This window comes from Ovis aries, chromosome Y (genome assembly GCF_016772045.2).
Source record: "Ovis aries strain OAR_USU_Benz2616 breed Rambouillet chromosome Y, ARS-UI_Ramb_v3.0, whole genome shotgun sequence".
Taxonomy (NCBI): domain Eukaryota; kingdom Metazoa; phylum Chordata; class Mammalia; order Artiodactyla; family Bovidae; genus Ovis; species Ovis aries.
Window position 1 is genome coordinate 2,660,980 of NC_082741.1, and position 14,646 is coordinate 2,675,625.

Below are 14,646 nucleotides of genomic sequence, written 5' to 3' on the forward strand. Positions count from 1 at the left end.
AGTACGGGAACATGAAAACAAAGATGCCCAGTGGTGACAAATAATGGGACCTTTCTCTCTGGGACTGTCCTCTCTGATATTTACAGGAGATTTCCTCCTGTCCACGTCAACCTGCAATCCTAAAAGTTTCCACAAGTATTGGGAGGGTCATGGATACATCAGCTTTCTGTTCGTCCACCTGAAGGGCTTCGAGAGGTTCTCAATGGCGATACGAGCTCCACAGAAGCTCTGGCACGAAAACTTGAGACAAACTATAGACGTTACCTCCTCGGCTCACATTGAGTGTGTATCCTTTGGGCTGTGCGCATCTCAAAGTGTCTCCCTGACATTTAGTGGAAGAATGATCAATCTTTCCTGAGTCAGACCAATGGGGCACTCTTGAAATCTCTGCTGAAATGTACAACCCGGGTAACTATTCAGAACAGTCCCTGCCCTGTCTTACCCTGCTTCTTGGTGGACAGTCCCTAGAGAACAAGAGTGGATATCTTCCTTCCCTTTTTCCACATTTCTGTTTGTCTACCTGGGCTTTCCTGGTGGCTCAGACAGTAAAGAATTTGTCTGCAATGCAGGAGACCGGGGTTCTATCCCTGGGTTAGTAAGATCCCCTTGAGAAGGAAATGGCAACACACTCCAGCATTCTTGCCCAGGGCTCCTTCTTCTGAACCTACATTCCCATGGATGTGACTGAATAAACCTCGGAAAATGACCGTGGATTCTAGTCCTTAACAGGTCCTTTCATCTTTCTTTGCACCAAGAAATGCCCCTATTATACACATAGTTGCCCAAATCTGCCTGTGAAGAACAAAAACCCCCCAGAAAACAACCTGAGTCAGGACTACCCTAGAGGCCCAGTTGTTCAGACTCCACACTTAACAACGCGAGGTGTGCTGGTTCCATACCCAGTCAGGGAATTAAGATTCCTGGTTGAGGAAAAAAAAAATACAAAGAAGAGATTCTTTGACTTTTTGAGTAAAATAACTAGGCATTGAAAATAGTTGAAAATAACTAGTCATTTAGAGTCAGGGAAAAACAATTTTTTTTTCCTTCAAAATTCTAGAAATTGCAAGAACTACTGTGTTGCTTTCTTTCTTGCTTGAAAAACAAGTCAGTCAATGAGTAAATGATATGTTACAGGTTAGACAGGTAAAAGTGTGTCTGGAAAAACAAGTGATGGAAATGATGTACAGACATGCCATCCTCAGATGCGGTGAAGGGGCATTTGAATGGATTGTCTTCTTAGTTATAAGGAGGACACAGCCCACTGTGAAGCAGGAGGAGGTGATAAACACTTTGTGCTGACGTGCTCCTCAACTTAAGGGAAATAGGAGGCTTTCCAAGTGTCTCTTAGGAAATATTTTTAACTTTGTTAAAACACACTCAACTTTAGTTTTAGGAAGTACATTTTAAACCTTTGCCTCAACATTAAGGAAACACTACAGGAGTTGGGGCTATGTCTCCTGGACAGTTTGGATCTCAGGATGCAAAGGAAAATAAATATCCGAACCTTGAAATATCAAATGTGTATCTCACTTAGTCTACCGGTCAAATGTCCAGATTCAGCTGAGCTTCTCTTAAAACAGCTGACCTTTGCCAAGCAGGATATTGAAGATCACATCTCTGTAACTGTGATCTTAGAAGGGGCAACCATGGGTTCATGATGCGTCACACCAATGTAAGGATCCTATAAAAAGTGGCACCAACTACCATCCTCTCCAACCACTGGGACACCCTCAGCTTTTCCAGAAGAAAAACCACGAGAGACACAAGATGAAGGTTCTGTTCCTGACTCTTCTCCTTTGTGTGGTTTGTGCAGCCCAAGACGAGGAAGCTGAGCAAAGTGTCTCAGAGGTACCAGGGATGGCTGATCTGGCAGGAGGTCTTGGTGTGTGTGTGTGTGTCTGTGTGTGTGTGTCTGTGTCTGTGTGTCTCCCTTTGGTAGTTTTCTCATGTGGATCCATGAGCCAATCCATCTCCCTTCAACTCAACACTACTCCATTAGCTGACTCTATACCTGTTCTATTTGGTCTCTGCATCATCTCTTGTGTGTACTAATTGACTCTCATGAATTTTTCCTACTCTTGTAACAGAGAAAGAGGATCAGCCAAACAGCTGTTGGAGTGCTTGCATTTGACATCAGAGCTCGAGCTCTCTCAGAAATGTCTCAATTCCTTCTTTTCCTCTGACTTCATTTATTTGTGTACATTATTTCACACATCCTGCTTTGTCCCGTCAAGTTAGATAATCTGTGCCTGTCTGCACAAGGGATGGGAAACTCGTGATGAATGATGTTGGATCAAATAAAAAGACAAGGATGAAAACTATAAATAGGTATTCTACCTTTAGCTTTCAGGACAATGGAGATCAGTGCACATTGGATCCACTAACCCAGACAAGATCCAGGAGAACGGGTTATTCAGGGTTAACTTCCGTCAGCTTGTGTTTGATGATGTAAAGGAGACCTTAGACTTCTACTTTTGGGTTAAGTAAGTAAAACAATGTGGAAGGAAAATATCTATAAACCCCGAGCCTGGGGGAGGGTGTGGCTTCCCCGTCTGCAGGGAGCTCTCTGGATGGTGTTGAAAGCATGACCCCCTGAGCTGTGGGGCTGAGCAGGGTTTTTGAGCTGGGGGGGGCAGTCCCCCTGTGAGCCTCCAGGGAATGTCCTGGAGTCTTTGCTTACTGGTGGAGGGGGAGGCAGGGTCCCAGAAGCACTGCATCCCACTCCCACTTTATCAGCTCATTAAAGGAAAGGGAGTACATTGCAGAAAGAAGAGACTCATGTCCTGGAAGCCACAGTCCCCACCAGGGGCTTGACCCCTTCCTGCAGAATTTGTAAGGAACGGTTCCCACTGAGCCCAGAAGTGAAGGGCAGGGTGGGGAGAGCACACAGTGAGCTCTGCCCTCAGGGCGTCCTCATGGGAGGTTTCATCACCACTGAGTTTACTAAAGACTCACAGCCCCAAGGACCACTCAGCAAATGTCCACGACATGGCAGACAGTTTCCAAAAAATATATATTTTAAGAAAAAACAACTAAGAGTTTTCTGCTTGGAGAGACTGGTTTACATATATATAAATGCATAAACATTGATATTATATATCGTATACGTATATAATCGGTACTAAACTTGCAATCAGATTGCAACTACACATACAGATACAGATAGATACACACACACACACACACACACACACATTGTATCACAGGAGATATACCTATCTGATAACACTAATTTTTTAAAGAATATTATATTATCTTTCTTTTGTTATGTTTACAAGTTTGGTTTGAACTTGGTTTCCCTGGTTCAGAATGTAAAAAATCTGCCTGCAATGAGGGACACTTGGGTTGGATCCCTGAGTCAGGAAGATCCCCTGGAGGAGTGCATGGCCATCCGCTCTACGATTCTTGCCTGGAGAATCCCCATGGACAGAGGAGCCTGGCGGTCTACAGTCTATGGGGTCACAAAGAGTCGAACAGGACTGAGCATCAGCAAACACATGCAGATGCTTGAATTTTCACGAGTGAACGCTTTCTAAAATCAACTGTACCGAAGTGAACGTATGTGTAATTATACGCATCCTTGTGTGTGTGTGGGATAGCTCAGTGTGTTTTCACAGGTGCACACCTTTTTTCACAATCTCCACAGTGCAGATATAAAATTCCTCCACCTCTGCCAAAAATCTCCTTTCCCTCACCAGTAAGTGTCTACCCCTTCAGCCACGGGTAACAAGGGAACTGTTTAATCTCTCCTCTCCTAGAACTTCGGACAATAAGATGACGAGTCCTGCTTCATTTCCCCAGCTTTGATCACTCAGCATAGTATTTTAAAAACTTATCTCCGATCTGCTTATGCAGGATGTCACATTCCTCAAGCCAAGGGAAAGGATATTCTTTGCATCTATAAAATTTTGTAAATTTTGCAGAATGGGAAAATGGTCTTGTTCCCACTTTGTGGTTGCTTTGAGTAAATTTGATGAATTTTTGCAGTGTTAATGACAGTGAACACAATGCATTGTGGAAATAATTTCTAAGGTGTCTGTTAAAAAATCAATCCAGTTCTTGTTGGTTTATTCCCCTATTAATATTTGCTTTGGGTGCATGCTTCCTATGGGCCAAATATAACTTTTTTCACACATCACAAGTACGAAGTCAGTCAAAGTCTTCTGGTATTTAGTTGACAATATACACTTCTCATAAATTTTACATACATACATACATACATATATACATATGACTTCCTTATGTCATAGAAGCATATCATGTGTACTTGGGTGTTGGCTCCTGTGTGTGTGTGTCAATGTGTGTGCACACATACAGCTGTCATTCAGCGTGTAATCCTCTTGGGTATTGTTATGCAAGAAGAATGTGTGTTTTGAGAAAACATTTCTTTCTCTAATTTTTTGTGATTTTATTTTTCCTATCATATTGTCTAAAGAATCATTGTCTACACCTCTCTGTTTCCAGGAATTATTTTTTGTAAAGGCTTATTCTTTTAATTTCTCCCTAAAATTCTAGATTTCTCCATGTTTCAGTTCAGTTCAGTCACTCAGGCGTGTCCGACGCTTTGCAACCCCATGAATCACAGCACGCCAGGCCTCCCTGTCCATCACCAACTCCCGGAGTTCACTCAGACTCACGTCCATAGAGTCCGTGATGCCATCCAGCCATCTCATCCTCTGTCATCCCCTTCTCCTCCTGCCCCCAATCCCTCCCAGCATCAGAGTCTTTTCCAATGAGTCAACTCTTCTCATGAGGTAGCGAAAGTATTGCAGTTTCAGCTTTAGCATCATTCCTTCCAAAGAACACCCAGGACTGATCTTCTTTAGGATGGACTGGTTGGGTCTCCTCGTAGTCCAAGGGACTCTCAAGAGTCTTCTCCATGTTTACTTGGTTTTAAACATGACTTGTTTTGCATTTGTAGGTTATCTTTGGAAAAAGTGAAAGTGAAAGTCCCTCAGTCATGTCCAACTCTTTGCGACCCCATGGACTATACAGTCCATGGAATTCTCCACGCCAGAATACCAGAGTGTGTAGTTTTTCTCTTCTCCAATGAATCTTCCTGACCCAGGAATCAAACCAGGGCCTTCTGCACTGCAGGCAGATTCTTTGCCAGCTGAGCCACAAGGCAAACCCAAGAATACTGGAGTGGGTAGCCTATCTCTTCTCCAGCTGATCTTCCTAACCCAGGGATTGAACCCAGGTCTCCTGCATTGCAGGAAGATTCTTTACCAGCACAGCCACGAGGGAAGCCCATATCTTTGGAGGTACTGTTCAGATTTAATGTGTAGACAAGCCATCCTTGTTCCTTGATAGTTACTTGATCTTAGAGAACATATTTCTTCTCTTTTGAAAGTCAAATTGCTCACAGGCACTAAGGTGACACCTCACATTTAATCTTTGGGGTAAAACAGAGAAAACCCTAATTATATGTCAGATTGGTTCATTATTTCAACCACCTTGCATATGCTTTGTTTTTAAGGCAGGATGTAAAATAGAAATATGTACATGTCACGGGAATGAAGCAAGAAGATGTACTTATACTGTTGACTGTAAGTATGAGTGTCTCACTGGTCAGAGCATGCTTGGGTAGAAATCTTGGCACAACTTCATTTAATAACCCCACATACCTGAATTCCACTCCTACTAACAATCAGAGGGGTGACCAGGCTCCAGTCCCTAAGATCTCCAAGCCCTTTGTCATGAGACAAGGGTTCAAACACATGGCTTGGAGGTCTCCCTGCAATCATGGGTGTTACTCAATAACTGGTGTAGACCTGTGTTTCGTAGGGTTCTTACAGATGACTTACAACAGTCCTACAAACTGACATCTCAAGGGTCTATTTTGAGTTTGCACTTCATTGTCTTGCACTTTTTAAAACAATCTTAAAATATTTTAATCCATCCAAGGTCTGGAGGATGAACTTGAATCCAAGGGAATCATTCTGAGTTCAGCCATAAAAAGTAGTCTTCATTCTAAGCCATGGGGATGCAGCTATTATTTTTATCCCTAAGTTCTTTGTAACAGCCTTAAGCAACATTTCTCATTTTACATGTCCTAAGGGATACATGTTTGACTACAATCTATGTGTTATCAGGTCAACTGTATGAAAAGGTTGGAATAAAAATGTTCTAGCTACTTTTGTTGCTGACATTGCAACTTTAACATTCAGTCCACCCATGGAGTGAGACACAGATCAATTCAAGAGGAGCTGTTGCTAACGCTCTCAATTTGCCATGATCAATCGTCCTGACAATAAGTTAAGGTGATGTAGTGTATAAGTATATTCTCTTTCTCACAGATGAGGGTAAAAATATATTTGAAGTTAAATATGCATCCAAAAAAATCCTGGTAGCACATACTCACAGCGAGGATAATGATGGCCAGACAACAGAGTTGGCGGGAGAATTTGATAAGGGTGACATCTTCATATTCACATTGACATTGTCATGAAACATTTCCATTGTCAGCACTTTTATCCATAAAGTCAGTAGGTGGTATGCGGATTTTGCAGTCTACGGGACCTAGCTTTTTTATGTTAACTGAGTTAAGGAGAGAGGAGCTTATAGGGGTGGGGAGGATCAGATCATCAACACTTCTAACTAATTGCTACCTGTTGACAGTAACAAATCAAAAATTTGAGAGTTACTTTGAAATACTTTTTAATTTTTTATTTATTACTGGAGGACAAATGAAATATTCTGTGGTATGCATATTTTTTAAACTTTAATTTCAAGCCATGGCGTAACGGAGCTACTCTCAATGTCTTCAATTCATACCGGTTTCTCAATACACTCTAATTCTTGGAACAGAAACTTTTATACTAAATCTTCGTCCTGTTCAACTTTTCAAATGCATTGTTCTTATGAACACTGACATCGCCCCAAATGACCACATAGAGCCCCTGAGAGGTGTGAAAGCCGCTGGAATAACGTGTGTATATTTCAAGAAAGGTGCTGGGGAGAACAGTGGGTTAATTAAACAGTAAATCAACTCATGTTATTATATGTGACATGGTGAGTACGTCTGTCACGGCAGAACCAGGTTTCCTATTTTTTTGGATTCAGAACAAGACATGAGTGATAGGTACAGCATTTAGGACGTAGGTCACAGAGCAGGTAGATTCCATACTGTAATGGATGGAGCCCCAAATTCATGGAGCTTCTGTAAGTCTTTGGGGTCCTGCTGGGGATGCTGAGGGGCAGTCTATTTACAGAGTTGGGCAGGATTAATTCTAAAGTCAGAGAAGCAGACATCTGAGTCACGGGAAATGGTAGTTCTTTGAGACTAATTTCTATCAAGTGAAAATCTGTCTTGCACACTCAACTTCTTGTTCTACATTCAGATATTTTTTGGGAGTTCTAAGAGGAAAATGGAGAAGGCAATGGCACCCCACTCCGGTGCTCTTGCCTGGAAAATCCCATGGATGGAGGAGCCTGGTAGGCTGCAGTCCATGGGGTCGCTAGGAGTTGGACACAACTGAGCGACTTCACTTTGACTTTTCACTTTCATGCATTGGAAAAGGAAATGGCAACCCACTCCAGTGTTCTTGCCTGGAGAATCCCGGGGACGGGGGAGCCTGGTGGGCTGCCGTCTATGGGGTCGCACAGAATCGGACACGACTGAAGTGACTTAGCAAGGGGCAAATATTCTACTTCCTGCATGGTGTTTTGCAGTTAAAGTAAATAATATTGAAAAGGAAGCATGGCAGAAGTTCAAGGTTCTGACAAGACAGAAAAACATCAAAGAAAAAAATATTGAGAATTTCTTTGAAAGTGGTAATGAAATTATATATATGTATTTTTTTTTTTTTACTAAATGTATCATTCCCCTGATAGGTAAATATACTATCAGGAGACAAATCAATGTATTTAAATATTCTTTTTCCATAAATAATCTTCTTTATAATTCTTCACTTTAAAAAAAAAGAGTCTTGAAATTCCTTGGGAATGGTAGTAATCGGTGGATCATTTTTTCCCTATCCTTTTGATCTTTCCCTAAATGGGTATCACCCCTGTGGACAGGAGACCTCAATCACCTCAGAGTAAGTGAAAACAGGTTACAAATGTCACTCCAGTCAGTAAATCAATAAGGACACAGGGTGATTTCATACCTGCCAAATGTTGTAGGCAATGGTTATTTCTCCCAACCACTTACATTCTATCCTAGAGAGCTTTGTCTGTTACATTAGGTACTTTCTCTTCTCTCGAGCTGTATTAAATTGCGGATTTGTTGTTTGATTCACGCTGAGCAGCTTTGGGGAGAGAGCCTTAACCTGCAGGAAATCTTGCAGATCTCACGCATCACAGAGAAGCAGGAATCCCCACAAGTTGGTGGGAAACCATTTAGTATTCCCGTCAGTCCTGACTTCATGGTTGTCCACACACATCCCTCCTCCAGGACACCTGGGTTACAGAGAGCTCACATTATCTACAACATCAGTGTTTAATCTCACGTAATTCTGGCAGAACCAGTAAAGGCCTTCCAATCACACTGTCTGAAACATGCATTTGAATTATATTCCCTGTCAGAAGAGGATTTACTTAAAGTGAGATCTTTAAACTTTCTACATTAAGACAGCCTCAGAAGATAACACTGATTTAAGCTAAAGTGTGGCTTTTAATTTTCTCTTGAGGAAAATTTAAAAAAAAAGAAAGAAAGGAAAGAAAGAAATAAGCGAAAGACAACTAGCTTCCAGGGGAATATGATAAGAAATATGTAGGACATATGTTCAATGGAATATTACTCAGCCATAAAAGACAATGAAATCACACCATCTACACCAACATGCATGGACTTATAGACTGTCATACTAAGTGAAGTAAGACGAAAGAGAAAGATAACTATACACGATACTACTCAAACGTGGAAACTAAAATGCGGCATGAAGGAACTTCCTTACAAACCAGAAACAGACTCACAGGCATAGAGAACACAGTTCTGATTCATAAAGGAAAGGGGCTGGGGAAGAGAAGGATTAGGAGTTTGGGGTTAGCAGATGCAAAATGTTGTATACAGGATGGATAGAAAACAAAGTCAAACTCCATAGCACCTGGAACTGCCGGGAGCTGCCATGGGAGATCCCACCCATGACAGGGTCATGTGGAAGAGATCTGTTAAGCAAGAACTGTTAACTCAAGGGGCTCCCTAGGCTTTCTCGAGCATCTATCCCCAAACCAGAATCTGTGTGTTTTACTATTTCATGACTTTCACCAACTCCTCTGACATTAACAAGGGGATAACCCTGACCACCTTTCTCTGGAGAAAGTCAACTTAGGGCTATAGCTAATAAGTCTCCTGGACATGAGAGGAATATTTCAAATCAAACCGCCTCTGTTAGCATTCTAGCTTGCTCAGCAGGTTTATCCAGACTCTTGCAGCTACGCATGTGATTATTTACAGCCTCCCAACTGTGAGAGGCAAGGAAAGCCTAAAACATAGAGCCTTTGAAAGAGTTAAAAGTTATTAGAGTAGTGCTGGTGTAGGATTTCATTATTGGGCCAATGCTTGTTGCTAAGTTCCCATATCTCTTATCCACTGTGCACCTGGGAGTGCACTAGTTAACATAGTGAGAATGTAAGAAAAACAAGTGTAGCCTTGAAATTAACCACATCAGAGTTTTGAGCTAATTGGTTCTTTCCTGTAACTCATTGCACCTTTATTCTGTGAAATGTAACTCTCTTTGGCATTTTCTGAGGCTGACATAGATTAGAACTATAAAGAAAAAAGACTTTGAGGGAAAATAAGTTTTCTGGTTGAGCAGCCTTTATCAAAAGAGGGTCATAAAATGTTCACAGGCCGCCAAGGCCAGAAGATACTGTACACAACATCATTTGTGGGAAAGGTATGCAGAAAAAAACCCTGGTTTCGATAAGGGCAAAACTGCTGGAATGTTTGGGCTGACTCTGTATGACCTTGCATCTTTCATTTCCCTCTATGTATGAGGCAAGGTATAAAAGTACCTTTTGAAAAATAAAGCTTTTGGGCCTCGCTCATTGAAACAGCTTGGTCTCCCCGTATCAGTCATTTTCTCTCTTACTTTCTTTTTCAAGCTGATCCCTTGGAGCATAGAGGCTCCCTGCGTTCACTTATCTGCCTGGGTTTCTAAGACCTGAACGGGAAGATAAACCAAGGAATATCAGCCTCTTTCTCTCCTCTATTTTCCTATCTTCAACATTCTTTCCTTATTTCTCTCTCTAAATCAATCGCAATTGCTGATGCCGTTCCTCCTTCGGGTTTCCCTGGATCCTGTGGGAGCTGGACCCTGGTATGGAACTATACTCAGTATTCTGTAAAAACCTAAATAGGAAGGGAATGTAGAAAGAACAGATATTAATATCTGTATGCATAAATTAATCACTTTATGGCATGCTTGAAACTAGTGTAACACGCTAATCAAGTGCACCCCAGTAAATAATAAACAATTGATTCTTGAAGACCCAAACAAAAAGTTTATGGGATTACCAACATGTGCCAATCACAGAGTCTGAACATGCATTCTAAAATCATAGTTTGTAGAATCCAACTACAATGGGAAAGGTCTCACCAAATGTACATCCTTGGGAGAACTCCCCCATCTTCATCACAGAGATGTAAAGTGTTGAGGTCCATTGGGCTTCTGAAAATGGATCACCTACCAGCTCCTGTACCCTGCACAGCCTACTGCCTGAGGCTCACCCCTGTCAGCCGTCACACAGTGACTCTACTAAACCTTTGGTTCTGTTTTGTACACCTACACAAATAGTCCCTGAAACCAGGCACATCCTCATCTCCATGGAATCAAGATCAACAACATGAAGACGACTTTCCTGCTTCCTGAGTAACGCCATCCTTCTCTCTTCACACTCACCCTCCCTTTCCTGTCTCCTCTCCTGGTCACTAATCACGTCCTGTCTGATGGTGCTTGACTTCTGAGAGTTTAAATAAATTAGTTTAATATACACAAGACTCAGGTGCATCTTTACTGAAAGCCTCCAGCATGCTTGGGGCTGGTGCATGGGGATGACCCAGAAAGATGTTATGGGGAGGGAGGTGGGAGGGGGGTTCATGTTTGAGAATGCATGTAAGAATTAAAGATTTTAAAATTTAAAAAAGAAAAACAAACAAACAAAAAAAACCCAAACAAATGTGCCCATTAAATTTAACTACCTAGAAACATAGACCTTTAATAGTATAAGTGTTCATCAGAGACATTTCTGACGTTAATTAATTACAGATGCCCTAGAGGTGTCCAGGGCAGAAGGAGAAAAAGTACTAAACCATCATGGGACAGGGGACAGGGTTATGGATCCTCTTGCTGCAGTGGGAGGGGAGATTCTGGTCAAGAAAGTTGTCCCTAGTGAGCGTTGTATTCATCACAGGGAAAGGAGCTTGTGTTCCACTCTCTGAGCTTCATAGAGAGAAAGTGTTAAGATGCCATGGGCCACAACTGAGGGGAAAAAGGCATTCTGACAGCACACGATCCCTTCTGCAACTGGGCTGAAGGATTTTTATTCTTTAATGACTGGATCACTATGGATCAAAGAGGTGGGCAACAGGTTCATTCGTAGGACCACAAAGTAGGTGCATTGCTTACAGGAACGAGATGACTGACAGCTCCAGCAGGAAGCTGTCACTATTCACAACATTTAAACCATGGAAAGCATGGTCTTCCGTCCTCTTATGCTGCAAGTAACAGTGGATGCTGGTAGTTTGAAGAAGAGGCCATTTCCATGGTCATGGGCAGAGAACGCTGAGCAGCTACCCATGGTGTTTGAGCTGTTTACAACCTATAAGACCCAGCAAATACTCAGGACATAGAACTTATTCCAAGCATTGGGCCAAAGCCCAGAGATCCGGTCCAAGTCCTGGGAAAATAATACTAAACCTAAGTTATTAACTGAGTATGTGCTTTAGTTCCTACATAGATATGACCTCCAAAGGGGCTACAGCTGGCCAATGTCAAAGGCACTAGGAATGAATGTTTCCTGCATTAGTTGGTAGTAATGGAGGTCAAGAACAACATTTAAATTCTCCCACTTGTATAGCAGAGTGTATGCAGTTGGACTTCTGACTCTGGTCTTCACAGTCAGTTTGGAAATGCTGGATTGGATGGGAAGATACTCAGTTCAGCTCATTTCAGTCGCTCAGTTGTATCTGGCTCTTTGCTACCCCATGGATTGCAGCAGGCCAGGCCTCCCTGTCCATCACCAACTCCCAGAGTTTACTCAAACTCATGTCCATTGAGTTAGGGATGCCATCCAACTACCTCATCCTTTGTTGTCCCCTTCTTCTGCCTTCAGTCTTTCCCAGCATCAGGATCTTTTCCAACGAGTCAGCTCTTCACATCAGGTGACCAAAGGATTGGCATGTCAGCTTCAACATCAGTCCTTTCAATGAATATTCAGGACTGATTTCCTTTAGGATGGACTGGTTGGATCTCCCTGCAGTCCAAGGGACTCTCAAGAGTCTTCTCCAACACCACAGTTGAAAAGCATCAATTCTTGGAACACTTAGGGAACTGATTACTGGCTATATTAGTCTCTCCCCTTTTGACTCCCTCTCTTCTCCTGCTAGTCACCTCTATCTCCCTCCTTCCTCTTCTATTTTTCATGAAACTCTGTGAACCTCTCTGGGTGTTCTTCACTGTGAGGAATCTTTTCACCATTAACCTAGAAGTTTTTATCATCTACACTGAATGGACGGAGATGTCTTGAGGCTACTGTAACAATAAGAATGAAAGCCAGAGGCAGGAGCCTTAAATCCAAAACTTGAGAATATCAGAAAACTTCTGACTCCAGGGAACATTAATTGACAAGAGTTCATCCAAAAGCCTCCATATCAACACTGAAACCAAGCTTCACTGAAAAGCCAACAAGTTCCAGAGAAAGACATTTCATGCTAACTCTCTAGCAACACAGGAACCCAAATGTGAGCATTAAAACACAGGCTGTCCAAAGTCATGCCAAACCCACAGACACCCCAAAATTCAGTGATGGGCACTTCATTGTTCTCCAGAGACAAGAGATCCATCTCCACCCACCAGAACACCAATGCAAGCGTCCCTAACCAGGACGTTTTGACAAGCCACTAGTCCAAACCCACCCACAGGGAGCAACCTCCGCAATAAGGAGGAACCACAAACTTCAGCCTACAAAAAGGCCACCCCAAACACAGCAATCTAAACAAAATGAGGGCGCGCGGCCCGATAATTCCTCATGGCGGCGGCGGCGGCGGCGGTGGCTGGTCGGGTGCGGCGCTGTAGCGACTGACCTGCTGCTAGCCTGGCGGCTGAGCGTCGAGCTCCAGCCCGGCCTCCACGTGCCCCTCGGGGTCCGCACCCCTGATGCTGCTCGGGCGCTGAGCCCGCCGCGGCCGGGACGATGGTGAAGTATTTCCTGGGCCAGAGCGTGCTCCGGAGTTCCTGGGACCAAGTGTTCGCTGCCTTCTGGCAGCGGTACCCGAATCCCTATAGCAAGCATGTCTTGACGGAAGACATAGTGCACCGAGAGGTGACCTCTGACCAGAAGCTCCTGTCCCGCCGACTCCTGACCAAGACGAACAGGATGCCCCGCTGGGCTGAGCGACTGTTTCCTGCCAATGTTGCTCACTCAGTGTACATCCTGGAGGATTCTATTGTGGACCCACAAAACCAAACCATGACCACCTTCACCTGGAACATCAACCACGCCCGGCTGATGGTGGTGGAGGAACGATGTGTTTACCGTGTGAACTCTGATAACAGCGGCTGGACCGAAATCCGCCGGGAAGCCTGGGTCTCCTCTAGCTTATTTGGCGTCTCCAGAGCTGTCCAGGAATTTGGTCTCGCGCAGTTCAAAAGCAACGTGACCAAGACTATGAAGGGTTTTGAATACATCTTGGCCAAGCTGCAAGGTGAGGCCCCTCCCAAAACCCTTGTTGAAACAGCCAAGGAAGCCAAGGAGAAGGCCAAGGAGACGGCTCTGGCAGCTACAGAGAAGGCCAAGGACCTGGCCAGCAAGGCAGCCACCAAGAAGCAGCAGCAGCAGCAGTAGTTCGTGTAGCCAGCCCAGGCCCCGAGGCAGCAGTCTAGCAGACTACCAGCTCCAGTCCCTGTGCCCCCTCCTCCTGTACTTTATAATTAAAAGCCAGCTTCTAGCCCTCTCGACTATCTGGGTGGTGGGCTGAGGGTAGGTGCCCTGTTTGGCATCTCCAGCACAGCCAGCCAGTTACCCATGTCTGAGCCGGGCCTCCTTCTCCTGCATCGGGTGGCGGAGGACAGAGGCACAGTGACTTGCCCAGGGTCACTGCATCCAAGTGAAGTGGTCGTAAATGCTAGACTGTAAGCTCCGTGAGGGCAGGGACTGTTGTTTTATCCTCTGATGTGTCCCAAGTATCTGAAACAAAATCTTGCATGTAACAGGCACTCAATAAATACTTGATGAATTCAATCGGACACACACACAAAAAAAATAAAAAAACAAAATGAAAAGGCAGAGAAATATTCAGCAGGTAAAGGAACATGATAAATGTCCACCAAACCAAACAAAAGAGGAGGAGATAGGGAGTCTATCTGAAAAAGAATTCAGAATAATGATAGTAAAGAATATCCAAAGTCTCGAAAACAAAATGGAGTTACAGATAAATAGACAAAAGGCAAGGATTGAGAAGATGCAACAAATACTTAACAA

At 43.4% G+C, this 14,646-nt stretch overlaps 1 protein-coding gene across 1 annotated transcript; it reads left to right on the top strand.

The window, feature by feature from the left end:
- The first annotated feature begins 13,174 nt into the window (after positions 1-13,174).
- LOC114111162 (PRELI domain-containing protein 1, mitochondrial-like) lies at positions 13,175-14,411 on the top strand. Its single transcript, XM_042241778.2, has one exon. The coding sequence runs from the start codon at positions 13,360-13,362 to the stop codon at positions 14,008-14,010; it is 651 nt and encodes a 216-aa protein (XP_042097712.1). The 5' UTR covers positions 13,175-13,359; the 3' UTR covers positions 14,011-14,411.
- The last annotated feature ends 235 nt before the right edge of the window (positions 14,412-14,646 follow it).

Excerpts from the sequence above, each read along its gene's own strand:
- LOC114111162 (XM_042241778.2), top strand. The coding sequence starts at position 13,360 with ATGGTGAAGTATTTCCTGGGCCAGAGCGTGCTCCGGAGTTCCTGGGAC.